We start from the raw sequence: 27320 nt of genomic DNA on the forward strand, positions 1-27320 counted from the left end.
CAGTCTCCTGCCAGTGAGCAGAAATCCCTTTCGACTGTCTTTATTCTACTGCCATCCTGTGGCTTGTCTGTGCCACTGCAGCACCCTGGGCCGGATGTAGCTGAGCATCTGTAGGGTCATTGTCCTCACTGTCCCCAGGAAGGGGCTCCTGAGGAGGGAGTGCAGTTGAAGGGTCTGCTCAGGTCCCCCACCAGCGGGCAGACGTCTGGCGCGAATCACCATTCTTGACTTGGTTTCTGTTTGATGAACCTTAAAGACACGTAGTACAGGACCATAAAGCCACCGCTGAGGCCAATGACGATGAGGTAGATGGCGTACAGAGGGTACGAGTTCAGCTCCATGGCACTGAGGATCTGGAGACACAGACATGCGGTGGGCTCATGAGGAGGATGGGCAGCTGGACGTCCAATAATTTAGAACCCGAGGCCTTCCCCGCTTACTTTATCTCCTGAGACCGCGATGGTGAGGTTCCCGAGAGGCATTTTATAAGTTCTTCTGCTGAACTGAATCTTCATCAGCCCTTCAAAACACCACCGCAGGAAGGACACTTTGGAAATCCACGCGGGCACTGGAGACAGACAGCCGCGTTACTCACAGGTGTCCCTCATATTCTCATAGTTTCCCCATATTCGCATGGTCTCCCCCATATTCACACAGTCTCCCCATATTCCCATGGTCTCCCCATATTTGCATGATCTCCCCATATTCCCACGGTCTCCCATATATTCAGTCTCCCCATATTCCCATGGGCTCCCCATATTCGCATGATCTCCCCATATTCCCACGATCTCCTTTATACTGATGTGGTCTCCCCCATATTCACACAGTCTGCTCATATTCCCACAGTCTCCCCATATTCCCACAGTCTCCTTTATATTGACACGGCCTCCCCCATATCCAGTTTCCTCATATTCCCATGGTCTCCCCATATTCCCATGGTCTCCTTTATACTGACATGGTCTTCCCCATATTCACACAGTCTCCTCATATTCCCAAGGTCTCCCCATATTCCCACGGTCTCCCCATATTCCCACGGTCTCCTTTATATTGACACGGCCTCCCCCATATCCAGTTTCCTCATATTCCCATGGTCTCCCCATATTCACACAGTTTCCTCATATTCCCATGGTCTCCTTTATACTGACATGGTCTTCCCCATATTCACACAGTCTCCTCATATTCCCACGGTCTCCCCATATTCCCACAGTCTCCCCCATATTCACACAGTCTCCTCATATTCCCACGTTCTCCCCATATTCCCACAGTCTCCCCCATATTCACACAGTCTCCTCATATTCCCATGGTCTCCCTATATTCTCATGGTCTCCCCATATTCCCACTGTCTCCTTTATATTGACACAGTCTCCTACATATTCACATGATCTCCCCATATTCCCACAGTCTCCCCATATTCCCATGGTCTCCCCATATTCGCACAATCTCCCCATATTCCGACGACCTCCTTTATATTGACATGGTCTCCCCCATATTCACACAGTCTCTTCATATTCCCACGGTCTACCCCTATTCCCACAGTCTCCTTTATATTGACCCTGTCTCTCCCATATTCCCACAGTCTCCCCATATTCCCACGGCTCCTTTATATTGACATGGTCTCCCCCATATTCCCACAGTCTCCCCATATTCCCACGGCTCCTTTATATTGACATGGTCTCCCCCATATTCACACTTTCCTCATATTCCCACAGTCTCCCCATATTCTCACGGTCTCCCCATATTCTCACAGTCTCCTGCATATTCATGTGATCTCCCCATACTCCCACAGTCTCCCCATATTCCCATGGTCTCCCTATATTCTTGCAGTCTTCCCATATTCTCACCGTCTCCCCATATTCCCACGGTCTCCTCCTATTCTCATGGTCTCCCCGTATTCCCATGATCTCCTTTATATCGACACAGTCTCCCCCGTATTCAGTCTCCCCATATTCCCATGGTCTCCCCACAGTCACACAGTCTCTCTTACCTGCACAAGGGCACATCCCACTCTGAGACAGGGCCATGGTGGCTCTGGCCCAAGTTCTCTGATGAGCAAGGAGGGGAGAGAGACCAGAGACCAAGAGGCAAAAGGGCAGAGGGGTTGCTGGGGACATGGACTGGGGCCGAGGGAGCTGAGAGGCCGCGGGGTCACCCACACATTTGATCCATAGCAATTCCCGAGAGGGATTTGATGAGGCATCCCTGCACGTGCTCAGCTCCATGGACTGTGCGGGCTGAGGAGACTCAGTGGCCCCACACCAGAGACGATGGAGCCTGAGCCCTGATCCTATGGAGGTGGCATGGTATGGGGAGGGGAAGGAGGCAATGAGCCCTGCCTAGGTGCATCAGGAGAGCCCTGGCAGAAGAGATGCCCCATGGAAGGCGGGCATGACATTCCCAGAGACAATAGCTGGGCAGGCTCAGAGGTGAGAGGGTGGGGTGTGCTGGGGGCTTCAGAACGCTGGGGAGGCCGCAGGGACTGAGCAGCCCTGTGAAGATTTGAACAAAGAGGGGCATGGGTTTGCACCTTGGAAAGCTCACTCTGCATGGCTGAGTCGAGAGGGATGTGGAGGGGCCCAGGTTACAGAGACCAGGCTATGGCAGTGGCCCAGGCTCAAACAATGATGGCCAGGGATGGAGACACAGCCAAGCAGACATTTCAGAGAAACAGGAGGCAGAATCGACCTGGCTCACAGGTGGATGTGGAGAGGGAGGGAGACAGTCAAGGGTGACTTCTGGATATCAGCTGTGGGATAGGAGGAGGTGCATCTGGAATCTCTAATGGAATCATTCCTTTGGCCTCCAGGGCAGTGGGCAAAGGCCTCTGCTTCCAGAAGGGCCAGCCTCGAGTTGGATCTAAGTGATAAGTGTCCATCTCCAGATGAAAGCAGGCTTCATCCAGTCACATGAGTCCTAACAAAGCTGGCCCAGGCCCCGGGGGCAGGCCTTACCTGTCCACAGGCTGCTCAAGTTTATCATGAAGCCCCCGGTGAGGTAGAAGGAGTTGTAGAGGGCATTGCTGAAGAAGGAGGCCATGTGGAAGGTGGGAAGCAGGGCCGCGGCGGCCAGGGCCATAATCCTGCAACAGAAGACCACCAGCCACACCAGCAGGAAGTGCAGCAGGAAGGGCTGGAGGCCTGGCCTCAGGTTGGCCAGCCAGTAGGTGGGCATCCCGTAGATGATGATGTAGGCACAGTGCTCCGGAAGCTCCCCGAGGATCTGCAAAGAACAGCCCTTGCAAGGATATGAAGCCAGCACCTTCACTGCCATTATTATAAATGTTTAAAAGTGGCAGTGCCCCCAGATGGCAACCTTCCCTCCTGGTGATGATGAGGCTGTGGCAGGAGGGTGTGCTGGGATCCAGGAGCATGAGCTCACTGCTGGCCTCCCCCTTGCAGATACCAAGTGCTCCCTCTAGGGCAGTTCAGCCTGTTTCCCCCAGGGCAGCAATGGGCACCTGCTGTCCTAAGACCTGGTTTCAAGTCCCTACTCCCCCTGACCAGATCAAGTAGCTGTGTGGCCTTGGAGAGCCACGTAGCCTCTCTGAACCTCTGCTTCCTGGAAACACCTGCCTGGCCTGCTGGGGGGCCACAGTGAGGCTCTGAAGAGGTAAAATACAATGAGGACTTCTTTTTTTTAGATTCCTTCTGACCAGAAAACTATCATTCCTGGTCCACAGTCCTGGTGTTTTGGTAAATGTTTAAAATAAAAGTTCAAGTCTCTGAAACTCCCCTAGAAAATGTGGCATCTGGTGGCATCTGTGACTTCACATGACCCACGGCCCCATGGTTCAGAAAAGCCTTCCTTGTAGCAATGTTTTCTCCACACTTACCCCCACCCTGGTGGGTGGGGGGGCACTTGCTCTCAACCCTGCCCAGTCACCTTGGCAAAGAAATATGGACCAGTGGTGTACAGCCCATCTTCCAGTTCATAGTAAAGCATTGCCCTCTCTGAGTAACCTAAAAAATAAGGGAAAGGAAAAGAGAATGAAAAAGTAGAATAAATCTACAGTGTTTCTGTTTTGGAGACTCTCTTAATACAATTCAAAGTAGTTATCATATTGCCCAAGTCTCTTATTTTTTTTTTTTTAAATAGGCACAGTAAAGCCATCCTAATTTAGATGTTTGATGAGGCTCTTCAGGTTTTGCAAGTCTGTAGCTCGTGTTCTGCTGTCAAATATAAATCCTGCTAGGATAGGAACAGCTAAGACTCAGTAATTTACTTTCATTTGTATGCTAATATTAACATGCAAACTTTAAAAACATTATTGTCTTATATATCACAATCACAATGAAATCAAACCCGCTCCCCAGGAGCTCAGAGGAACACAGCTTGGAGGTGGCTGAGGTCCTGCCTGGCCATGCCAGTGGGCCACACTCACATTTGGAGATGACATCCAGAATAACGTTGAAAGGGATGAGAGCACCGATCATGAACAAGAGGGCGGCTGTATCCATGAAGGAGAGCTGGATGCTCCCATGGCCAAAATAGAGGAAGCCGATGGTCAGCGACATCAGACAGGCCTCCGCCCCATGGATGAGGAGGGTGGGCAGGTCTCGGAAGTCGTTGGAAATCTGACGACTTAAAAACCAAAAGGAAGAGATGCTGAGGCAACAGCATACACCAGCTCCGTGACCCTGGGAATGTCACAGTCTCCGTAAGCCTCGTTTTTCTCCTATGCAAAATGGGGATGGTAATACCTGCCTCACAGAGTGGCTCTGAGGATTAAATCAGAAAACTGATGACAGCATCTGTCCCACAGTAGGTACTCAATAAATGACTGTTACTTTTATCATGAATGTATCAGCTTGGCAACGTTACTCAAAGAAATGATCCTGAGGAAAAAATCAATTATGTCCATAAAGATGTACGGACAGGCTGGGCGTGGTGGCTCATGCTTGTAATCCCAGCATTTTGGGAGGCTGAGGCAGGTGGATCGCTTGAGGCCAGGCGATCGAGACCAGCCTGGCCAACGTGGAGAAACTCCATCTCTACTAAAAACACACAAAAAATTAGTCGGGAGTGGTGGCGCACACCTGTAATCCCAGCTACTTGGGAGGCTGAGGCAGGAGAATCACTTGAACCTGGGAGGCGGAGGTTGCAGTGAGCCAAGATTGCCCTAGTGCACTCCAGCCTGGGTGACAGAGAGAGACTCTGTGTTAAAAAAAAAAAAATGTACGCTCAATGATGTCTGCTGCCTCATTGCTTGTAGTAGCAAAAGCCTGAAGATAATCTGGCCATCAAGATGGACTTAACGGGTGGGTGATTATGGCTAGACTAACTGGAATGCCGAGGAAGACCCAATCAGACGGGAGGTAGAGGCGCTGCCCTAACTGAAAAGAAACCAGCTACAGACCAGCATGCAGAGTATGATCCTGCTACGTTTACAAATGTGTGTATGCATGGAAACATCAGGAAAGACACATGCCACACAGTGCCGTCTGGCTTTCTTTGAGGGCTGGTATGACCGGGACTTCCCTTTTTACCAGAGATTCTCTCCTATTGTCTCCATTTTTCTCAATGACCCTATGCTATTTCTACGATCTTCCAGCCGGTGAGGATATCTTAATTTTGCTTAAAGAATAAAAGCAATAGGGGTGTTCTGTGTCACACTGAAGGTTAGTGCTGGTCCCAACAATGCTGTTTCCTTTTTTTGAGATGGGATCTTGCTCTGCTGCCCAGGCTGGAGTGAAGGTGCAATCACGGCTCACTGCAGCCTCCACCTCCAGGAATCAAGCAATCCTCCCACCTCAGCCTACCAGGTAGGCCCACACCACCATAACTGGCTAATTTTTATAATTTTTTGTAGAGATGGGCTTTCACCTTGTTGCCCAGGCTGGTCTCGAACTCCTGAACTTAAGTGATCCACGCACCACAGCCTCCCAGAGTGCTGGGATTACAGGCATAAGCCACCAACGCCCTGCTGGATGCTGTTTTTTCAAATGACTCTACCTCTCACTTTCTCCTTTAAATTCACTTTAATAGAAAGGGCTTAATGTGATATACAAAGACTTGGGCAGGGGGGCGGGTTCAGTAATAAAATGACAGATAATTACCGGATCAGCGTCGTAAACTGCTGCACCGCCCCAGGCATCTTCGTAGGACTCGGGAGGCAGTTGGTGTCTAGTGGGGTCACGCTGCTGGGAGGCAGAAGATGTGGCCAGGTCATGGGGGCAGCCACCTTCTGCAGGGAGCTCTCCTCTCAGTCGCCTGCCACCTTACCTTTCCACACAGGTGTCCTCGTCAAGATCCTTCCTCTCTGCTTTCCACAGAAAGTCATCTAAGTCACGCACTTTTTCTAGAAACAGGGCTGCGAGTGACTGAGCCTTCTCCCTGGTGGCCAATTCCTGCTCTCTGCTGCGCCTGTCAATGCTGGTCAGGTCCACTGCAAGCAGGGGATGTGGAGTCACAGATGGCCTGTTCCCTGGCACCTGCTCACAGGTGAAGAGCTTGGTGCACGCCCAGCTCACAATGCTGATCACCCCTCGTGGGGCTCTGGGACATTCTCCCCACCCTCAGCCATGAAGCAAGGGGCAGAGCAGAGAGAGGCAGAGGGACCCCAAGGGCTGGGCCTTCACCCTGCCAGGCCTGACCACATCAGCAGAAGCCTCAGGGGAAGAGCAGTGGATCAAAAAATGGGAAAGAGTAGAGGCCCCGCCCAAGTCCCACTACCCAGGCTCATTTTGAGGACATCTTAGGACAGAGCAAGAGCCTTCAGAGCCAAGGGCCACATGACAGCCATGTTCTGGCTCCAACTCCAGCTGTCCAGGAAGCTTTTAATGAGGACTCAGTCCCCTCCATGGGGAGAAGTTGGGCTGGTCAGCGGGAGGCTGAGTAGTTGGGCTCCCAAACAGTGAGCGTTCCATCCAGAGAGTGAGAATTCTATCCAGACAGTGAGAGTTCAATCCAGATGGGGAGAGTTCTATCCAGATAGATAGTGACAGTTCTATCCAGAGGGTGAGAATTCTATCCAGATAGTGAGAGTTCGATCCAGATGGTGAGAATTCTATCCAGACAGATAGTGAGAGTTCTATCCAGAGAGTGAGAATTCTATCCAGATAGTGAGAGTTCTATCCAGAGGGTGAGAATTCTATACAGATAGATAGTGAGAGTTCTATCCAGAGAGTGAGCATTCTATCCAGATAGTGAGAGTTCTATCCAGAGGGTGAGAATTCTATCCAGATAGATAGTGAGAGTTCTATCCAGAGAGTGAGAATTCTATCCAGATAGTGAGAGTTCTATCCAGAGGGTGAGAATTCTATCCAGATAGATAGTGAGAGTTCTATGCAGAGGGTGAAAATTCTATCCAGAAAGATAGTTAGAGTTCTATCCAGATTGTGAGAATTGAATCCAAATAGATAGTGTGAGTTCTATCCAGAGAGTTAGAATTCTATCTAGATTGATAGTCAGAGTTCTATCCAGAGAGTGAGCATTCTATCCAGATAGTGAGAGTTCTATCCAGATGGTGAGAATTCTTTTTTTCTTTTATTATACTTTAAGTTTTACGGTACATGTGCACAATGTGCAGGTTAGTTACATATGTATACATGTGCCATGCTGGTGTGCTGCACCCATTAACTCATCATTTAGCATTAGGTATATCTCCTAATGCTATCCCTCCCCCCTCCCCCCATCCCACAACAGTCCCCAGAGTGTGACGTTCCCCTTCCTGTGTCCATGTGTTCTCATTGTTCAATTCCCACCTATAAGTGAGAACATGCAGTGTTTGGTTTTTTGCCCTTGCAATAGTTTACTGAAAATGATGATTTCCAATTTCATCCATGTCCCTACAAAGGACATGAACTCATCATTTTTTATGGCTGCATAGTATTCCATGGTGTATATGTGCCACATTTTCTTAATCCAGTCTATCATTGTTGGACATTTGGGTTGGTTCCAAGTCTTTGCTATTGTGAATAGTGCCTTTATAGCAGCATGATTTATAGTCCTTTGGGTATATACCCAGTAATGGGATGGCTGGGTCAAATGGTATTTCTAGTTCTAGATCCCTGAGGAATCGCCACACTGACTTCCACAGTGGTTGAACTAGTTTACAGTCCCACCAACAGTGTAAGACTTTCTTCACAGAATTGGAAAAAACTACTTTAAAGTTCATATGGAACCAAAAAAGAGCCCGCATCAGCAAGTCAATCCTAAGCCAAAAGAACAAAGCTGGAGGCATCACGCTACCTGACTTCAAACTATACTACAAGGCTACAGTAACCAAAACAGCATGGTACTGATACCAAAACAGAGATATAGATCAATGGAACAGAACAGAGCCCTCAGAAATAACACTGCGTATCTACAACTATCTGATCTTTGACAAACATAAGAAAAACAAGCAATGGGGAAAGGATTCCCTATTTAATAAATGGTGCTGGGAAAACTGGCTAGCCATATGTAGAAAGCTGAAACTGGATCCCTTCCTTACACCTTATACAAAAATCAATTCAAGATGGATTAAAGACTTAAACGTTAGACCTAAAACCATAAAAACCCTAGAAGAAAACCTAGGCATTACCATTCAGGACATAGGCATGGGCAAGGACTTCATGTCTAAAACACCAAAAGCAATGGTAACAAAAGCCAAAATTGACAAATGGGATCTAATTAAACTAAAGAGCTTCTGCACAGCAAAAGAAACTACCATCAGAGTGAAGAGGCAACCTACAAAATGGGAGAAAATTTTCGCAACCTACTCATCTGACAAAGGGCTAATATCCAGAATCTACAATGAACTCAAACAAATTTACAAGAAAAAAAAACAACCCCATCAAAAAGTGGGCAAAGGACATGAACAGACACTTCTCATAAGAAGACATTAATGCAGCCAAAAAACACATGAAAAAATGTTCACCATCACTGGACATCAGATAAATGCAAATCAAAACCACAATGAGATACCATCTCACACCAGTTAGAATGGCAATCATTAAAAAGTCAGGAAACAACAGGTGCTGGAGAGGATGTGGAGAAATAGGAACACTTTTACACTGTTGGCAGATGGTGAGATTTCTATCCAGACAGATAGTGAGACTTCTATCCAGAGACTGAGAATTCTATCCAGATTGACAGTGAGAGTTCCATGCAGAGGGTGAGAGTTCTATCCAGAAAGATAGTGAGAGTTTAATCCAGAGAGTAAGAATTCTATCCAGATAGTGACACTTCTATCCAGAGGGTGAGAATTCTACCAGACAGATAGTGAGAGTTCTACCTAGATGGTGAGAATTCTATCCGGACAGATAGTGAGAATTTTTTCCAGAGAGTAAGAATTCTATACACATAGGTAGTGAGAGGTCTATCCAGAGGGTGAGAATTCTATCCAGATACATAGTGAGAGTCTATCCAGAGAGTGAGAATTCCATCCAGATAGATAGTGAGAGTTCTAGCCAGATGGTGAGAATTCTATCCAGATGGTGAGAGTTCTATCCAGAGGATGGAGTTGAAAATTCTATCTGGACGGATAGTGAGAGTTCTATCCACAGAGTGAGAATTCTATCCAGGTAGATAGTGAGAGATGTATCCAGAGAGTGAGAATTCTATCCAGATAGATAGTGAGAGATGTATCCAGAGAGTGAGAATTCTATCCAGATAGATAGTGAGAGATGTATCCAGAGTGAGAATTCTATCTAGATTGATACTGAGAGTTCTATCCAGAGAGTGAGGACTCTATCCTGATAGTGAGAGATGTATCCAGAGAGTGAGAATTCTATCCAGATAGATAGTGAAAGTTCTATCCAGAGTGAGAATTCTATCTAGATTGATACTGAGAGTTCTATCCAGAGAGTGAGGACTCTATCCTGATAGTGAGAGTTTATCCAGATGGTGAGAATTCTGTCCAGACAGATAGTGAGTGTTCTATCCGGATGGTGAGAATTCTATCCAGAAGTTAGAGTTCTATCCAGAGGGTGAGAATTCTATCCAGACAGGTAGTGAAAGTTCTACCTAGAGAGTCAGAATTCTATCCAGATAGATAGTGAGAGTTCTACCCAGACAGATAGTGAGAGTTCTTTCCAAATGGTGAGAATCCTATCAAGACAGAGAGTGAGAGTCCTATCCCGATGGTGAGAATTCTATCCAGATAGATACTGAGAGTTCTATCCAGATGGTGAGAATTCTATCCAGACAGAAAGTGAGACTTCTATCCAGAGGCTGAGAATTCTATCCAGATAGATAGTGAGAGTTCTATCCAGATGGTGAGAATTCCATCGAGACGGATAGTGAGAGTTCTATCCAGAGAGTGAGAATTCTATCCAGATAATGAGAGTTCTATCCAGAGGGTGAGAATTCTATCCAGTTAGATATCGACAGTTCTATCCGTAGATTGAGAATTCTATCCAGAGTGTGACAGTCCTATGCAGAGGGAGAGAATTCCATCCAGATAGATAGTGAGAGTTCTGTCCACAGAGTGAGAATTCTATCCAGATAGACAGTAAGAGATCTATCCAGAGAGTGAGAATTCTATCCAGAGTTCTCTCCGGAGGGTGAGAACTGTATCCAGAAAGGTAGCGAGAGTTCTATCTAAAGACTGAGAATTCTTTCCAGATAGTGGGAGTTCTATCCAGATGGTGAGAATTCTATCCAGAGAGTGACAGTCCTATGCAGAGGGAGAGAATTCCATCCAGATAGATAGTGAGAGTTCTGTCCACAGAGTGAGAATTCTATCCAGATAGACAGTAAGAGATCTATCCAGAGAGTGAGAATTCTATCCAGATAGATAGTGAAAGTTCTATCCAGAGAGTGAGTATTCTATCTCGATAGATAGTGAGAGTTATATACAGAGAGTGAGAATTCTATGCAGATAGTGAGAGTTCTATCTAGATGGTGAGAATTGTATCGAGATAGTGAGAGTTCTATTCAGAGGGCGACAATTATATCCAGATAGATACTGAGAGTTCTATCCAGAGAATGAGAATTCTATCCAGATTGTGAGAGTTCTATCCAGATGGTGAGAATTCTTACTGAAAATTAATAACTTGGCCTCCCAGGCACCGTGCCGAAAGCAGGAGAATGTCTGGCTGGAGGGTTCTAGGGACCGGCCAACTTCAGGTAGATTTCTCACTGACCCCTTGGTCGGCTGCTCTGCCCCAGGAGGGAGACAGCACACTTGGCTGTAGACCCAATCTGATCAGCCCCTGCCTCCTAAATCCCAGGGATGCTAACCTGTAGGGAGCACCAGGCAACCCCACACCACAGCTGTCCTCTTGCAGTGCCTCTGCCTTCTACCTCCAAGGCCCTGGCAATGCCAGAAAAGGCAAACTGAGCCCAGCCACAGCCAGGATCTCCCTATACCCAGCTCAGTCTAGGACCATGCATGCCTGCCCACCTTCCCTTCATTCCTTCCCCAGAACCTTGGCTTGGCTAGAGGTTCCCCACTCCTCTCTCTTCCCCTTCCCTCCTCCCATATCCTTTTTTTTTTTTTTTTTTTTTTTGAGATGGAGTCTCACTCTATCGCCCAGACTGGGGTGCAGTGGCACAATCTCAGCTCACTGCAACCTTCGCCTCTCAGGTTCAAGCAATTCTCGTGCCTCAGCCTCCCAAGTAGCTGGTACTATAGGCATGCGTCACGCACCCAGCTAATTCATGTATTTTTATTAGAGACAGAGTTTCATCATGTTGGCCAGGCTGGTCTCAAACTCCTGACCTCATGTGATCTGCCTGCCTCGGCCTCTGAAAGTGCTGGGATTACAGGCATGAGCCACTGCACCCGGCCCTTCCTCCCATTTTCATAACACATCTCAAGACAAGATAATGTCTAGGTGGGGTCTTATAAACCATGATGTGGCCCCCTAGTGTGCAGCACTGTAGCTCAAAACATCAGATTTTTGGGTACCCCAGGCCCCGTGTAGCTCTCGCATCCAGGTTGGTGAGAGGTTCCTGCCCCAGGGCTTGCAGGCCAGAGCCCCTTCCAATAACAATATAAAATGTAAAAAAGATTTTTCAGGTCTGCTGTGGACACTTGACTTCTGGTAACCCCTCTCTGGGGTTACTTTAAATTATTCCCCGATGGCCAGGTTGGCAGGTGCCTTTTGGACCCTATTCTGGGGATGGCTGGCCTGAGGATGACACACCGTCAGGAAGCCAGGCTGCCACCTGAGCACAGGGAGGGAGGTGACCTTTCTGTGAGTTCATGCAGAATGTGAGTACAGAGGGCGAGGGGCGGCCTGTCCTCCTGGGGGAAGGATGGTGGAGAACTTGGGACACTAGGAGGAGGGTGTGGGCTGCTGGACGAGGAGTCACAGCCAGGGCTGGGCACCAGTCCCAGTTCTGTGCCTTACAACTGTGCTGGAACAGGTGTTTAGCTCTGCAGGCTCCAGGCTTCTCATCTGTAAAGATGGAGATTGCCTTGGCCTGGCCGGGGCTTGAGAGTCAAACAGGAGACCCTTTGAGCCTGGCATGTTTGGGTCCCATGTTTGCCTTCAAGGAGATGATTGCTGTTGTCCTGTTTACTGGTGGGGTCCTTGCTACAGTTTGCCATCCTGGATGGAAGCTGGGGGCTCAGGCGACCTATAGCATAAGCCATGACAGCTGTCTCCCTGGGACCTGGTACAACCATGACGCCTGTCCAGCAGCCATGCCCTTCCTCAGCACTCAGGATTTCAGGCCAGGTACCTGGGAAGGCACCTGTCCCCTGCAGAATGAAGGAAGCGGCTCATGCTCCCTGAGTGTAATATGCTGAGCGTTCAGGACCCAAGCAAAGGGCAAGCCTGGGGCTGCCAGAGCAATTTTCATATCTAGAGACTCCCTGGCCAAGGCCACCACCCTGGAACCCCCTCTGCCACCCTGCACCTTCAGGCTCCCTGCCGCTGTGGGAACACCAGGGCATGTTTTAAGATCTGGTGACTTCTTGACCTTAAAGGTTGTTTCCCTACCGAGTCTGAATAAAGACTCTGATATTTATTGATCCCCACCCTCTTGAATTCCATGCCCTCCCATCTTTGGAGTTTGCAAGTTTCTAATCTATCATGCACAGAAGGGTAGCTCTTTGTCAGAAGCTTCTATTTCCAGGCCCTCATTTCTAGCATTCGATACCTGGCAAACCACCCCATGTTCTTCCCCATCGTTGCTCCTCCTCTCCTGAAACCTCTGGGAGTTTCTCCCCTGAATCTTTCCAGCAAGCTTGGGCAGGGTTTAAGCATCGGGGAGGCCCTGTGTGCCAGGGCCCTGGCTGCTGGCCTTGGGGACTCACCATAGAAGTCAGCAGGGTTGCTGTAGCGAGGACAGGGGTAGCCGATGGCTGTGAAATACTGGACCATGTGCTGGGCCGCCCCTAAATAGATGGGGGTGCCAGACGTCATCAGGAGGACCAGATCAAACAGCCTGAAGATGTCAGAGCGGGGCTGGTGGAGGGAGATGAGCACCAGCCGGTTGCCTTTGGCCAGCCTGGACAAGGTCTTCACCAGGTTGTGGGCTGTGAAGCTGTCGAGCCCAGAGGTGGGTTCGTCGAGAATAAGGATTCCTTTCCAACACAGAGAGGAGCCTGGTGAGTCGGTGGGGCTCTGGCCAGACCAAGCCAAGCCTGAGGGGACCACACAGGTCCCTCTGCCGCTGTCTGCCCCCTAGGCCCTCACCTGGGTTCCACAGGAGCTGCACCCCAATGCTGACTCTCCTGCGCTCGCCCCCCGACAACCCCCGCGCGTACATGTTGCCCACGCGGGTGTCAGCGCACTGCCTAAGCCGCAGCTCCGCGATCACGTCCTCCACCTGTGGGCCAGAAGGAGCTTTGAGGCCACCTCAGGGGCCTCCTTCAGGGCTGGACACATTGTGACCCCAAGGATAAAGGCGCCCGCTCCTCCGGCTGGGTTTGAAAGTGAAGGGAGACAGCTCCAGCACTTGAGTTCCAAGCTGCAACATTGGTTCCCCTGATTCTTTCCACAGGTCCCAAGCGGCCTCGACGTGCTGGGCATGGTGCCCTGTGTTAGGAACGTGGCAGTGTATTGGGGACCATGGCTCTCTACCCACATGGAGGCCCAGAAAACACACAAACAAATACACTCATCCCACATCTTGACAAGTTCAGTGAAGGGAACCAATGGGCTGAGCTAGCTTCTGGCGGGCTGTGGGGTTTGAAAGGAGGGTGGAGGGCGGGCTGCAGCCCAGGGCTGGCGGAAGGCAAGCTGAGCTGTTCAAACTCGACCTGCAGCTGGGTCCTGAGGCAAGGCAGCAGGGGAGGAGCGGGGCATGGACACTGTGGCTTCTTGGACCTGGGGGTCACCACTGGGGCCAGTTAGTTACCCTTTTGTCACGCTGGGCCTGGGAGAAGGTTCTGGGCAGCCGCATCTGGGCAATGAAGGCCAAGGTCTCTCGCACGGTCAAGTTGGGGAGCAGCTGGTTGTGCTGGCGCACGTGGGCCACGCACTTCCTCACCAGTTGAGGCGAGCTGGGCTGCCCATTGATCCAGATCTGGCCTGACTTGATCTTGCCGCCGTGACCTCGGCCAGTGATCACATCCAGCAAGGAGGCTCTCCCACAACCTGCAAAGCCACCACGGATATCCCTGAGAGCAGAGCTTCTGTGGGGGCCAGCCTGTCAGCCACTGCTCCCCATACACTCTCCAGGACCCTGGACTACTCTGTCCGTGCAGATGTGACCAGCCCCTAGAGAGGTGGCATAGTCCCTGGACCTAAATGGGGTGGGCCCAGGACATGGAGCTCCAAGCCTTCTGTCTGCAGCCAACGTGAGCACCCCTGTGGGGCTGCGAGGCATGATGGCGCTGGGGGTTCAGGCCAGGCCAGCCAGTGGTGGCCTGACAGGAGAAGGCTAGAGTCCTAGATGCCACAGGGCCAGCTGGTGCCTGGAACATTTGTCCCCTCCTGCCACCCACCAAGGCCCTTTCTCCCCAAGGCAGGCTGGTGTTAACATAACTATTTTTGGCTGGCAAACATGCCAGCAATGTCTCATTATTCAATGTCGGTTGGCTCAGAAGCTGGCTTTGTGAGGATTAATTTGGAGCATTTATAGAGTGTCTTTTAAAAATGCAAAACCAAATCTATTTTGAGAAATAATGGAGAAAAAAATAGAGAAATAATAGAAGTGGAAACAATTTAAAACTACAGCACAGTGTACATATATGTTCTGACTGTATCTACACCTATCTCTCTTCTTTTCATCAGTGGTACTTTTACTTTTTCTTTTTTTTTTTTTTTTTTTTTTTTGAGACAGAGTCCCACTCTGCTGCCCAGGCTGGAGTGCAATGGTGTGATCTCAGCTCACTGCAATCTCTGCCTCCCGAGTTCAAGCAATTCTCCCTGCCTCAGCCTCCTGAGTAGCTGGGATTACAGACGCTACCATGCCCGGCTAATTTTTGTATTTTTAGTAGAGACAGGGTTTCGCCATGTTGGCGAGGCTGGTCTTGAACTCCTGACCTCAGGTGATCTACCCGCCTCGGCCTCCCAAAGTGCATCAGTGGTATTTTTAATTCTCTTTTTTTAAAAAAGATTCACCTAACTGAGGGTGGAGGATGGGAGGAGGGAGAGCAGGAAAAAACACTTGGGTACAAAGCTTAGTACCTGGGTGATTAAATAATCTGTACAACAAAACCCCGTGACACTAGTTTACCTATATAACAAACCTACTTGTGCATCCCCAAACCTAAAATAAAAGTTAAAAAAAAATTCATTGCACTCAAGTTAACAGCACCCTCTTCTGAATGAAGTACTAATTATTATTGATTTGAGAAAGTAAGCATCAGATTTGATCTAGTTTCCAAAAGCTTTCGGTGAGGCTCTGTCTGTGACAGCTGTTCAAGCTGTGAATGCGGATTGGGCTCAGGCTCAGAACATCTTCCTACCGTGGAGCTAGGAATGAGCTCTTTCCACTCCCGCAGATGGAGTGTTTTCTGCTTGTTTGCTTGTTTGTTTTGGAGATGGGATCTTCCTCTGTGGCCCAGGCTGGAGTGCGGTGGCGTGATCTCAGCTCACTGCAGCCTCTACCATCCAGGTTCAAGAGATTCCCCTGCCTCAGCCTCCTGAGTAGCTGGGATTACAGGCACCTGCCACCGTGCCTGCCACCACACCCGCCACCACACCCAGCTAATTTTTGTATTTTTAGCAGAGACGGGGTTTCACCATGTTGGCCAGGCCGGTCTTGAACCCCTGACCTCAGGTGATCCGCCTGCCTCGGCCTCCCAAAGTGCTGGGATTACAGACGTGAGCCACCGTGCCCGGCCCCAGGTGGAGTTTTGATCTCCTTACTGTATATTCCTTTTGGAGAGCAAGTTTTCCAAGTTGTGTTCAAACAGACTTGTCACAGGTTGAGCCAATACATATGTGATAAGTCCTTCCTGCTACACACTATGTGCTTCTTGCAGGAAGCCCCACAGCACCCAGTGCAAACCCCAAAAACCAAGAAGCTTCCTCACATGATCTTTCTGGTTACTGTGCAGAGGCTCTCAGGGTAGAAGGGGCCTGTGCACTACCTCTGGGTGTACCTCATTTAAGATCCCTGAGAACATGAGTGGAACAAAATAGCCAGGAGAGAAACCTGGGAGAGAAGCTTCAGAGCCAGGCTCCAGGGGCACAGAGGACTTCACCAACATTCACAGGGACCACGGATTCCCACTCAGAAAGCAGGAAGGCCACGTTTTCTGAGCAAAACTTTGTGAGAGCGGTGGGGAGCCTTCCAATGGAGGATGCCTGTGGCATCTGGGGAGACTCTCTGATATGGTTTGGCTCTGTGTCCCCACCCGAATCTCATCCGAGATTGTAATCCCCACGTGTCGAGGGAGGGACCTGGTGAGAGGTGATTGGATCATAAAGGTAGATTTCCTCTATGCTGTTCTCATGATAGTGAGTGAGTTTAAAAAGTTTAAACTCTGATGGTTTAAAAGTTTTTGGCAGTTCCTCCCCTCATTCTTCTCTCCTGCCACCATGTAAGATGTGCCTTGCTTCCCCTTTGCCTTCCACCATGATTGTAAGTTTCCTGAGGCCTCCCCAGCCATGAGGAACTCTGAGTCAATTAAACCTCTTTTCTTTATCTTACCCAGTCTCAGGTAGTTCTTTAGAGCAGTGTGAAAACGGACTAATACACCTTCCATGAACTAAGACAAAACACCCACTGGCATTCAAGACCCTTATTCAATGGCTGGAATCCCCAAATCAATAAACTCATCAATTGGAAACCACTTTTGGCATTGCTGAGAGTATAAAAGAAACTAAAATGCCTAGGGCTGCTTTCTTTTCTTTTCCTTTTTTTTTTTTTTTTTTTTTTAAGACAGTGTTTTGCTCTTGCTGCCCAGGCTGGAGTGCAGTGGTGCAATCTCAGCTCACTGCAACCTCCACCTCCAGGGTTCAAGCGATTCTCCCACCTCAGCCTCCCAAGTAGCTGGGATCACAGGCACGTGCCACCAGGCCCAGCTAATTTTTTGTATTTTTTTTTTTTAGTAGAGACAGGGTTTCACCAGGCTGGTCTCGAACTCCTGACCTCAGGTGATCCACCTGCCTCAGCCTCCCAAAGTGCTGGGATTACAGGCATGAACCACTGTGCCCAGCCTGGCTGTTTTCTTTATATTTTAAAAATTATGGCCAGCGTTCTTTTGTGTATATGTTGGGCAGGGGAAGAGGGGGATTGCAGTAAAAGTCACAGGAAGTGTAGTTGATGAACCTTTCTAATAAATCATTTTAATAATTTCAGCTGCTCAGTTTAACTAAATTTGGCCTGAGACTGCCTGCATACTTTGAGTTCCCACAGAGCAAACTGCAAGCAAACTTAGTATGTAAACAAACTGCAACTTATCTTAGCAGTATATTCTCTTAAGACAGAGACTGGCTGAGACAAGTTGCTGAGTCTCAGCCAATCATGGCAGCCAAGCATCAGCCAATCACAGGCTACCGACTGATGAGCTCCTGTCCATACCCAACACCTGATCACATCACCCTCAAATAAATAAGGTGAACACCCAACTGTAGCCAATCAGCTATTTCTGTAGGGCACTTCCTTTTTCTGTCTATAAATACTGCCTGACCAAATTGCTTGGGGGAGCCTCTGAACTGGTCCTGTTTTTGAGTGCTGCCAGATTCATTAATCACTATTTGCTCAGACAACTCTACTATTTATTTGTCTAAAGTTGTTTGTTGTTGTTTTGTGTTTTGTTTTTGTTTTTTTTACACAGGCAAGTAAACCTGAAGCCAAACAACACTGAATCTATAAACAACTAGGAGATGCTGGGTGCAGTGACTCACGCCTGTAATTCCAGCACTTTGGGAGGCCAAGGCAAACAGATCACCTGAGGCCAGGAGTTGGAGATCAGCCTGGCCACCATGGCAAAACCACATCTCTACAAAAAATGCAAAAAAAAATTAGCCAGGCATAGTGGCACCCATCTGTAATCCCAGCTACTTGGGAGGCTGAGACATGAGACTTGCTTGAACCCAGGAGGCGGGGGTTGCAGTGAGCCGAGATCACACCACTGCAATCCAGCCTAGGCAACAGAGAGAGACTGCCTCAAAAAAACAAAACCAAAAAAAAAAAAAACAGGAGACTATTCAATGTAATTTATTCATTCCTTTCTAAGAGACGGGATCGTGCTCTGTTGCCCAGGCTGGAGTGCAGTGGCGCGATCTCGGCTCACTGCAAGCTCCACCTCCCAGGTTCACGCCATTCTCCTGCCTCAACCTCCCAAGTAGCTGGGACTACAGGCGCCCACCACGACGCCCAGCTAATTTTTTGTATTTTTAGTAGAGACGGGGTTTCACCGTGATAGCCAGGACGGTCTCGATCTCCTGACCTCGTGATCTGCCCGCCTCGGCCTCCCAAAGTGCTAGGATTACAGGTATGAGCCACTGTGCCCGGCTGGGATCTACTTTTTTCTTATTTAGGTCAGGATTGCAGGGACAGGGACAGAGTGAGAGGGACTTCATGACTGTGATGCTGTTTCAGTTACAAAGTGCATTTATACATAAGATTGCATTCGATCTTTGGTTATACAGTAAACAGAACTTATCTACCAGACGGGTGTAAAAGTTTGAAGCAGAATGTTTAAAAAATTGAGTAATCTCTATCTCTGGAAATGATTAATTAAAAGATATAAAATGCTCTCTCCAACACTTTGTAAGGGTGTCCCAGGGAGAAATGCCTTGATCCGAGAATGATGAAACCAAAGTTCTAGTTCTAGCTCTGCATTAAATATGTGTCCTTACAAGAATCCCTCAATTTCTTTGGATTTGAGTCTCCTCATCTGTCAAATGGAGGGGAGTGTGTGTGTGTGTGTGTTTCTGTGTGTGTGCGCGCGAGCGCAGGAGGATACTCTAGACACACTGAGGAGTAGGGAGTTTGAACACCTTCCTCTGAAAATGCTTCCAAACTGGTAGGGAGAAAGAAAGGTGGAACATGATGAGAATGACCTCTGTTTCCCAAGCCCCCTTTCAGCTCAGACATTCTCTCATTTTAAATTTGGCCATGGAAATGACAATTTGAGGCACTCCAAGAACCTGGCTCTTTGCAGATGAGTGAAAGTTGTGCTAAGTAAGACGCTGGAGAGGCTGTCTGAGAGGTGAGAGTGTGGCAGGGGCTGTCTGGCCATAATCAGAATGTGATTGTGGAGGAACAACCTGAACCAATGCCCCTCATGGCTGGAGGAGTCTGAAAAGAACATTACGTGCTGGAGCTGTTTGCTGATCTCCCCGTCCAGGTGTTAGCCAAAGTCAGATGCTCTGGCCACAGCCTCGGGTGGACAAGAGGCGCACTCATGACTCTTAACAACAGCATCTACCCTCAAGCCAGCAAATGGAGGAGCCAGGATTTAGCCCAGGTCTGTCTGACCCAGAACCTGTGTTCTCAGCCATTCTGCTGTATTATTATGCTTGTCAGCAAAGAGCTCCTTAAGAAGCATCCATTTGTCCAAAGGACCATTCTGTATCCCAGGAGAGAAACCATTGCCCAGCGATTTGCCTTTCCGGTACCTGAGCTCCCTATGATGGCCAGCATCTGCCCACTTCTCACTTTGAAGCTTAGGTTCTGGATGCCCAGCTCACAAGAATTCTGGCAGCCGGGAGATGTCCAGGGCATCTTGAACTGAGCCAGGTGCTCAAACCAAGGGACCTGAGAGGCCAGGTCCACCTGTGGGGAGATATCAGAAGGTTCCTTAGAGAGTTGAATAGTTCAGAGGGCTTCAGCAACTTCTGTTCAGCATCTTCGTTCCCCAGGTGGCCCCTCTCCACAGAGGATATGTCCTCACCTACATACAATAGGCCCCAACCCAGGTTCTACCAAACACGGAAGCAGGACCCATGCTGAGAACCTGTAGCTGCTGTTTCCAGGTCTGAAGATAAGAAGAATGAAAAGCGTGTACAGGCCAGGCATGGTGGCTCATGCCTGTAATCTCAGCACTTTGGAAGGCTGAGGCAGGTGGATCACCTGAGGTCAGGAGTTTGAGACCAGCCTGGCCAACATGGTAAAACCCCGCCTCTACTAAAAATACAAAAATTAGCCAGGCGTGGTGGTGGTTGCCTGTAATCCCAGCTACTTGGGAGGCTGAGGCAGGAGAATCACTTGAATTTGGGAGGCAGAGATTGCAGTGAGCCAAGATTGCACCACTGCATCCCAGCCTGGGTGACAGAGTGAGACTCCATCTCAAAAAAAAAAAAGTAAGGAAAAAAGAAAATCATGTGCAATAGTGGTAGAGAAATAAAAATAAAACATGAAGCAAAATGTCTTCACTTGATACTAGTAATTTACTAATAATTTATCAGATGTTTACTATGTGCAAGACATTGTGTTAATCACTTAACATCCATCACCTTATTCAATCCTCACTGCAAATCTATAACACAGATATGATCAGAATCCTTGTTTTACGGATGAGGCTCAGGGCAGTTAAGTAACTTGCTCAAGGTCACACAGCTGGTAACTGGCAGAGCAGAGAAAGGCTCATTGGCTTGTCCCAACTCACACCCACAGGAAGCCAGACTCAGGCCTCTGAAGTTCACCATCCCAGGCCCCACCATGTCCCATCTGGGTCCCTGGGGAGGTGTGGGAATATGGATCCTTGAATCTGACCAGGGGGTTCCTGGGTGCCTCTGAAAGGTCAGTCGTTGTCTTTGCACTCTGGATGTTTTATAAGCTCCAGGGATAGTACATTTTACAAAAAAAAAATTATATATATATATACACACACACATATATATAAAAACTAATGAAATCTGAATAAAGTCTGTAGTTAATAGCATTGTACATTGTTCATTTCTTAGTGTTCATAATTATACCATGGGTATGCAAGATGTTAACATTAGGGGAAGCTGGACAATGGGTATATGGAAACACTGTGTTATTTTTGCAATTTTTTCCAAAATCTAAAGTTATTTCAAAATATAGTTTAAAAAGAGTCCCAGAGACATTTTTCTATAGGTTCACGCATTTTGTTTTATGTTTATACAACAGTTTCATTCTCTTTTCAAGCCTCTCAACCTCCAGCTCTGATACATGCCATTGATGACACCTATTGCACCTGACATGTGAGGCATCAATGTGGACTGGACTCTGTCCTTGGGGGCAGAGGGCCTGCAAGGTGGGCCCACCCTTTTATTTCCACCTGGGGAATTTCCTGGCTGTCCCTGCCTGCTCCTCTCCCCTTGAACCCAGGCGTACCTCTACCTGGTAGTTGAGGTCTCTGACCTCCAGGGTGTTGGGCTGGCCACTGTAGGTGAAGTACAGGCTGTTGTCACTTTCAGAGGAGAACAATCTATCCTGGAGGCCCTGTGGGAGACAGGACAGGTGAGGGGCTCCTTTAGAAGCTGCTGAGAACATAGGAGAAGACAAGGAGGAAACCAACAGGTGAGAGCAACTTCTTAGAGCCGACGTGGTTAAATCTCAAACTGGCAATAGATGGGATGGCACAGGTGGAACCTCAGGGCTTTGGGAAAATAGGAGTGCTAACAAGGGTCCATCTCCTCTTCCCTTCAGAGAGAGGTTCGGGGCTTCTCCCGGGGCACCTTTCCAGAGAACCTCAACCTCAGGCTGGTGGAGCCTGAAGCCAAGCAGCTTCTGGTAAAGAGACCCAGACTCTGGACTGGAGAGAGTTCTATAAACAAACCTCTGTGCTCTGAGAAGACCTGACTGGAGTGGGCAAACTCTTTGCCTTTAACTTTCTCTTCCCTGCAGCTGGCTTAATATCTCCTGATGACACATGCAGCATGTGAGAGGGAAGCAGCTGCTGAGAGTTAATGCCCAATAGTCATGAAGACACCACCCTGAGAAAAGTTCTAACCAACATCTTAGTCCTCACTAACATCTGGCATACTTCTCATATCTGATTTTGATGAAGAGTTCATGCAACAAAGTGATGGAAAATGCTGCTGGGAGCTTTGAGAGGAAGTCCCTCTCATCATCATCATCATGTTGTTGTTATTGTCGAAGTGGTGGTATATTTGAATGTACATTAAAAAATCAATGTTTCATGGTGTCGGCTGATACCTTTGAATGGTATCAACCATCTGCAGATCTCAATTCCTCCTATTTTGACAATTCAATCATTTAAATCATTGAGGCCCAAACAAAGAAGCAACAGGAAGTCCCCCACTATTTCTTTTTCTTTGGATTGGGTCTTGCTCTATCACCCAGGATGGAGTGCAGTGACATGATCACAGCTCACTGCATCCTCAACTTCTCAGGCTCAAGCAATCCTCCCACCTCAGCCTCCCCACCACACCCAGCTAATTTTTGTATTTTTTGTAGAGACAGGGTTTCGCCACGTTGGTCTCAAACTCCTGGGCTCAAGTGATCCACCCACCTCAGCCTCCCAAAGTGCAGTGATTACAAGGGTGAACCACCTCGTCTGACCTCCATTTTTTACTGCATTCAATTTTTCTTACATTTCTGTCAGGCAGGAACAAGTACACTTTCATTAACAAGTTCCCATAGACTTTCCTCCTTAAGCTACCATTCTCACACTACACATTCCTTCAATCAACCACGCACCCAACAAACACTTAGGGGGAGCCCAGAACACCCTTCAGGCTTGGAATTTGGGATGTGACAATGAAAAGGCCGTTGAAAAGCTTAGATTTTGGCAGGTGAGACAGGTGATTAGGATGGAGCAAGACAGACCAGGCAGAGAGGGAGGCTGACCTCAAGCATCTGACCAGGGTTTATTTTCACTATGTACACAATGCACTCACATGCTGTAGGTGAAACTAACATGACTTATGCCTTACGTGAAAATAACAAATAACATACAGCAGTCTTCTTGTCAAAGTACCCCTGCAATGATGGGGGCCAGAAGTTCTCGGAAAGAACATTCCAGGTCAGTGGAGGTGGAGGGAAAGAAATTTGGTGACAGTATGCCGCAGGCGTGCTGTGGGGAACACCTAGAGTTCTGGGAGAGTATGAAAAACAGCAGACGAAAGTGACTTCCATTGCTTAATGTTTGAATTATCACCATAAAGACCCAAAATTATACAGAAAAAAAATGGGAAAGATAAACACCTAATTCAGGAGAGGGGTTATCTCTGGGGAGCGGGGAGAGATGAAAGGAGAAAGGGGACACAGTAGGAGTGCGGGGATCAAGCTTCAAAGCTTTTGGTAATTGGCAGTGAGTACATGAGAGTTCTTTAAGCTGATTTGTGTACGATATTTCACAACATGTTGTCAAATTGAGAGAGCAAGCCAGTGAGTAGAACTCCAGAGTTCCATTCCCACCTCAACCCCAGTTGCCAAAGCCCCCAAGCAGGAGGGAGGTTGAGGGAGAGGGGGTAAGAAAGTCTGTGCCCCAAGCTCCTGAGGAGATTGAAAGCAGCTCGGACAGATGCTGGACTCCTGGCAGATCAGCCCTTTGGCCTTGCCCCTCACTCGCCCTCTCCGCTGTCACTGTACACATTGCTTCATTGTCCCATTTTTGTTGTTGTTGAATCATCAAAAAATCTTAGCCATTGCCAGCTGTGCGCAGTGGCTCATGCCTGTAATCCCAGCACTTTGGGAAGCTGAGGAGGGCAGATCACCTGAGGCCAGGAGTTCAAGACCAGCTTGGCCAAAACAGTGAAACCCTGTCTCTACTAAAAATACAAAAAAAAATTAGCCGGGCATGGTGGCACACCCCTATAGTCCCAGCTACCCTACTCAACGGGCTGAGGCAGGAGAATCACTTGAACCGGCAGGTGGAGGTGCAGGGAGCCGAGATCGTGCCTCTGCACTCCAGCCTGGGCCACAGCGTAAGACTCTGTCAAAAAAAAAAATCTTATCCATTTCTAAGAGACTCATGTGGGCTAACATGCATCTTGCTGTTGTTGTTTTTAAAACAAATATCTTCAGGAGGGGTATTAGACAATGTAAATGAGCTGAGAAATTACTTCTGCTGGCCAAAACATCCCCAGGTCGGATTTAGGCATGGAGGAGGCGCTGAGGAAGGAAGGTCAGACATTTGGAGTCTGGAGCAATGTGTGGAGGTGACCTGCAGCCCAACTGGGTTCCACTGTGCGGTGCTTTGAGAAGGGGAGGGAGCTGGCAGACAGAGGAGGCAGAGCAGAAACTGGGTAAGAGGAAGGTGAGAGGTGCCTGGTTCCTTGTTCCAAGGCTCACCCCAAGCCCCTTCACTGTGGCCTGGGAAGGCAGGTATGGGCCAGCCCTGACTCCAACCACCATTGAGGGATTGTGCCTTCCAGGAGTTGCACAGGCAGCTCATCTTTCGGAGGAAGAAAATTCGTGCCTGGGTTGGGGACGACCTCTGTTCCATTTTAAAATATTTTCCTTGGCTCCCAGGAAGGATTTGTTAGACTCTTCCTGAGGTTTTGACAAACTATCTGTATTTTTCAAATACTTAAGTATCTATTCGGCTGACATCTTAATCAGTACGACTGTCAGAACATCACTTGAATTTCTGACAGGTGACACCCAAAAAAGCAAAAGCAGGTTTATTTGTAGGTAACCAGCTCTGCTCATGCTGGGCTACATTGTAATTTCTCCTCGTATTAACTTCTGATCAAATTCCTGAGTCAGATGCCCAGGCAAGAAGGAAACTTACAGAGCACATGTTTCTAGTTCTGAGATGAGGAGCCTATGCCCCGGGGGGAGTGATGTGCTGACACTCACGACTGGAGGGTTGGCAAGAGGACACGCAGGACTTGTTCCCGGCTGAAGAAATTTTATTGAAACATTCAGCCTAGGTCACACACAGCTCTGCCTGCTGCCAGGGTCTCTCTTGTCCTTCTCTGTCGCTGCTCCTGCCCATGGCATGAGGAGTTTGTGGGTTAAGGGCACTTGCCACTCCAGGTGCCCAAGATGCCAGATATTCTCTGTGCAAATGGCCCCAAGTCCAACCCCAGGGTCTGTACACCTCTTCCCAGGCCCAACCTCCTGAGGACTTTTAGGCCAGAGAAGTATATGTCTGTGCAGGGCAGGGCTGCAATGCAGGTAGGCAGGAGGGTGACCATCCAGGGTGTTGAGGGCCCCATGGAGTGGGATGGAGCTGAGGGGGCCAGAAAAGGGGGACAGGTTGTGGCTCGGGCTGGAAGTGGCTCCCCCGTACCAGCGCATTCTAGCCAAGATGCCTTAGAATTTCTCAATTTACACCTGGCCTTTCAGGTTGTGAGGAAGATATGTCAAGATAAGAGGATAGAAACTATTTTATTTAACTGTTCTTATAGCTTGACTGATGACTTTTATATATCTAGACATAGGAAATGTGACCCTCATCCTCTTGTTCCAAGACCCACAGGTGTTAGGGGCAGACCCTCACTCAGCACCTGGAATGACGGGATTGGACAGAAGGGAAGCAGAAATGGCAGGGCCTGCGTGCATTTCTGGTGCGGTCCTAGCATTTCTTTGCCTCTCAAGCTGTGGTGGCTGAATCGTCAGCCCTCCCAGGCAGAAAGTGTTCCCAAAGTCCCGCTGACTTTCTATTCTATTCAGGCTTTAAACATTTCCCGAAGTGGTGGGTCCCACAGGGTATTCAGAGAGCAGAGCTGGTCAGGTGTGGTGGTTGCAGAACTGACTAGAGATGGTGGGCTCCTTGGGTCTGGCCGAGTCAAGTCCTGGAAACTCAAGGCCAGTCCAGGTGGTTTTCCCCATTGGGTGTGGAGTCCTCGATCATGCTTGTCTTTCTCTCCTCCCTCCTACCCACAACAGGCAAAGATGGAAAGGTGGGATGGGGTGAGGTGGTGGGAGTGGGGATCTGCTTCTCACCTGTCTTCCAGTTTAGCCTCCTGCTTCAAATCCTGCCACATCCCGAATTCAGTCAAAGGCTATTTCTTGAGTAAACACTTCTCAGGTAAAATGAGGAAGGAAACGTACCTCCACCTCCTGCCACCTGGCTGCTTCTACTCCTTCCAGCTTTCTCGCAGAACTTACGATTGTCTGTTAGAGCCACACATGCTGATGTTCCCACAAAAGCCGTCTGTCACCCTGTCTCACCCATCGCTTCACTACTGAGACCAACCTGACAGCCACATGGGTGAAGGAGACACCAGTGGAGTCCCTGGCATGTGTGAGCACATTTCTATGATGGAGTCTCATTTGGAAAAAGCGAAACTGGCCAGGCACGGTGGCTCATGCCTGTAATCCCAGCACTTTGGGAGGCCGAGGAGGGTGGGTAACCTGAGGTCAGGAGTTTGAGCCTGACCAACATGGTGAAACACTGTCTCTACTAAAAAATACAAAATTTGCCAGGTGTGGTGGCAGGTGCCTGTAATCCCAGCTACTTGGGAGGCTGAGGCAGGAGAATCACTTGAACCTAGGAGGCAGAGCTTGCAGCGAGCCGAGATCATGTCACTGCACTCCAGCCTGGGCAACAGAGCGAGACTCCGTCTCAAAAAAAGAAGAAAAAAAAAAAGAGAAGAAAAGAAAAAAGAAAAAGTGAAATTGTCCCACATCACACATAAGAACATCATTTCCCTAAAGGAGCGTTTCTTAGGGCAGGAAGTGACCTCAGAGGCCTCTGGGACCCTGAATCTGTTCCCCTCAGCCCTTTGACATGCAGGAAACAGTCCTGCGGCCATGTCCTCACACTGCTTGCTGTTCGGGTGGTGCTAGGACAGAAGGCTCCTGAGGGAAGAGAGAAAGGTTTGATTTCTCCTGCCCGCCCACCAGGCCTGGGCCGACTCCCCATTGCTCACTCACCGAGGTATCCTGGGGAGTGGCCCCTTTCGGCAGCCCTCTCTCCTCTGCCGCCTTCCCAGCCATGGGGCCCACAGGTCTGTGCCCCTGGGCTGCAGCTCTCTTAGACCCAGCTGCTGCCTGCCAGGGCCAGTGTCTTCGCTCTGTTTCCTGGAGCAGGGACACCTCGGCCTCCTGCCCTGGGCCCGTCTCTCCCAGCATTCCTTGCTGGCAAGCCCACCTACAAACGTGTGTGTTCTGCCCACTGTCAAGATAAGGACGCGCTGGCTAAAGGTACATCA

The 27320-nt window shown here is 48.8% G+C and overlaps 1 protein-coding gene across 2 annotated transcripts; it reads right to left on the bottom strand.

The window, feature by feature from the left end:
• Positions 1-6: 6 nt before the first annotated feature.
• Positions 7-27298, bottom strand: ABCG8 (ATP binding cassette subfamily G member 8). Of its 2 annotated transcripts, none has more exons than XM_019020610.4 (13): positions 27043-27298; positions 21583-21690; positions 19899-20055; positions 14236-14474; positions 13572-13704; positions 13190-13459; positions 6220-6382; positions 6054-6134; positions 4379-4578; positions 3880-3956; positions 2949-3216; positions 441-568; positions 7-353 (listed from the first exon to the last, which is right to left on the bottom strand). In XM_019020610.4, exons 1-13 carry the CDS (start codon positions 27238-27240, stop codon positions 216-218), a joined length of 2160 nt encoding a protein of 719 aa, XP_018876155.3. In that variant the 5' UTR covers positions 27241-27298; the 3' UTR covers positions 7-215. The 2 variants fall into 2 exon arrangements, with proteins under 2 accessions (XP_018876155.3, XP_004029216.4); XM_004029167.5 differs by having other exon boundaries at positions 6054-6137.
• Between the last annotated feature and the right edge of the window lie 22 nt (positions 27299-27320).

The sequence above is a fragment of the Gorilla gorilla genome, chromosome 12, assembly GCF_029281585.2.
Source record: "Gorilla gorilla gorilla isolate KB3781 chromosome 12, NHGRI_mGorGor1-v2.1_pri, whole genome shotgun sequence".
NCBI classification, from domain to species: domain Eukaryota; kingdom Metazoa; phylum Chordata; class Mammalia; order Primates; family Hominidae; genus Gorilla; species Gorilla gorilla.